The 1,789-nt window shown below is 62.6% G+C and overlaps 1 protein-coding gene across 1 annotated transcript in view; it reads right to left on the bottom strand.

Moving 5' to 3' along the window:
* The window catches only part of VOLCADRAFT_86216 (uncharacterized protein), a gene marked incomplete at both ends in the record, with an annotated part of 16,936 nt that overhangs the window by 2,737 nt on the left and 12,410 nt on the right, over positions 1–1,789 (bottom strand). The window contains 3 exons of the mRNA XM_002946145.1: positions 5–80; positions 502–661; positions 994–1,414. Coding sequence (XP_002946191.1) covers positions 5–80; positions 502–661; positions 994–1,414 — 657 coding nt within the window. The remainder of the gene's footprint in view (positions 1–4; positions 81–501; positions 662–993; positions 1,415–1,789) is intronic.

Here is a 1,789-nt window from a genome sequence, read left to right on the forward strand (position 1 = left end):
TGACCCCCTCGGGCCCGAGTTGCAGCTCCGGAGCTATCCCTGCACCTCGGAGGGCCAGTCGCAGTCTGGACCGAGCTGATCTGCGAGGGGGAGGGGGGCCGGGAGGGAGAGGAGGGGGAGGGAGAGGAGGGGGAGGGGGGGGAGGGAGAGGGGGGGTAGGGGGAGCGGGAGGGGGGAGAAGGGGGATGAGCAGAGACGATTGCGATGTGGCGCGGCGGATTTTGAAGACGCATGGCGGTTGTCGCACGGTGTATGTACGAACCGCCTCTCCCTCCCTCCCTCCCGCCCATTCTCTTCCCTTCCTTTCCAACAATCCAACAACCGGGCGAAGGGGTTGACGACAAGTCACAAGCGTTCCTCAGGAATGCGGCGGGGGGGTTGTCCGTCAAAGCCCGGAGACAAGGGACTATGCGGGTACTTCTCTCCTCGCCCTCCTCTCCTCCTCCTCCTCCTCCCCCCTCTCCAAGCAGCACACTCACGCCCACCCACCCGCCTACCCACCTGACCAACAGCGTCTCCAGGTACTGTGTCCGGGCCTGCGGTGTGAAGGACACCAGCATACGGAAGGTGGTCCCGGGCGGGACGGGTCGCAGCGCATTGACGCAGCTGAACACCTCCCGCACGTCGAGGGGCTCCGCGGACAGGGTCATCGGCGCGGGGCCTGCGACATAACATCGCATGACACATCGCATGAAATGACATGAAATGTCGCCAAAAAGAGGAGAAAACCGGTTGCGGTGGGGGAAAGGGTCTGTTGGTATGTTGGCGGTTTTGCGGTTACGACGGGATGTGGCGGGGGGTGGGGGGCCGGGGAGGGTGGGGGGAGACAAAGGACAAACCCTAAAACCCTAAAAACCGTTCAGAGAAGGAATCTCGGCCCCCGAACCCCATCCCCATGCACATATACATACATATAGACAGACATACAACCACTGCGCCCCTGCAGCCCCAAACCCTAAGAGGTCCTACAAAACACATCCCTCCTCTCCGCACCCTCGTTGCCCACTTCCAGCGTCCTCACGACCCGCTGTCCCACGGGAACCGGTCCAAAGTCCAGACAGTGACACTGATGCAGCGCCACGTACGGCAGCGGGGTATGCAGTACGAGGTCCGGCAACGTCGCACACGTGGACAGCTGCAGGTGCAGCTCCTGTGTCGTACTGGCAGCTGCGGCCGCCGCCGTCGCCGTGGCGGCCGGGGTTTGCTGCTGCTGCTGCGATGGCTCTTGTTGCGGTCGGATATAGCACGTGATGGTGTGTTCGCGGTAGCGGTACCAGGAGGAGGCGGCGGCGGCGCCGTACAGCCGCCGCCACTGGGCACTGACGGCGCTGCCAGAGGCCACATCGGCGCCGTGCTCGCCGCCGCCGTCAGCGTCGACGGCCCCTGTTGATTCGCCGCCGGCAGTGTTTCCACCCTGAAGTGAGAAAAAAAGGAGGAAGAGATAAAAAAAGGAAAAAGCATAAAATCCGTCCCTTTCTCTCTCCTATCTATCCTGCCTTCATACATCATCCGCCCTCCCCCCTAATCCCCCTTCCCTCTGCACCATTCTGTCTCTATATATTTCGGCAGCACCTTTCAATCTCTGGTATATCAGCATCCCTCTCGTTCGCCTGTGGTTGGTTCGTCTTTCCGCCTCTCCTTACCCTTCCCAACCCCCTTCCCTCCTCCTCCTCCTCCTAGCCCCCCGCTCACCTTCTGACCGGGGGTCGGCGACCCGGCCCGTCCTCCTCCCCCACCTCCACCGCGCTTCCCTCCCGCCACTTTTCCCCCCTTAGGCGGCAACCGTGTT

The sequence above is a fragment of the Volvox carteri genome, assembly GCF_000143455.1.
Source record: "Volvox carteri f. nagariensis unplaced genomic scaffold VOLCAscaffold_1, whole genome shotgun sequence".
In the NCBI taxonomy this organism is placed as follows: domain Eukaryota; kingdom Viridiplantae; phylum Chlorophyta; class Chlorophyceae; order Chlamydomonadales; family Volvocaceae; genus Volvox; species Volvox carteri.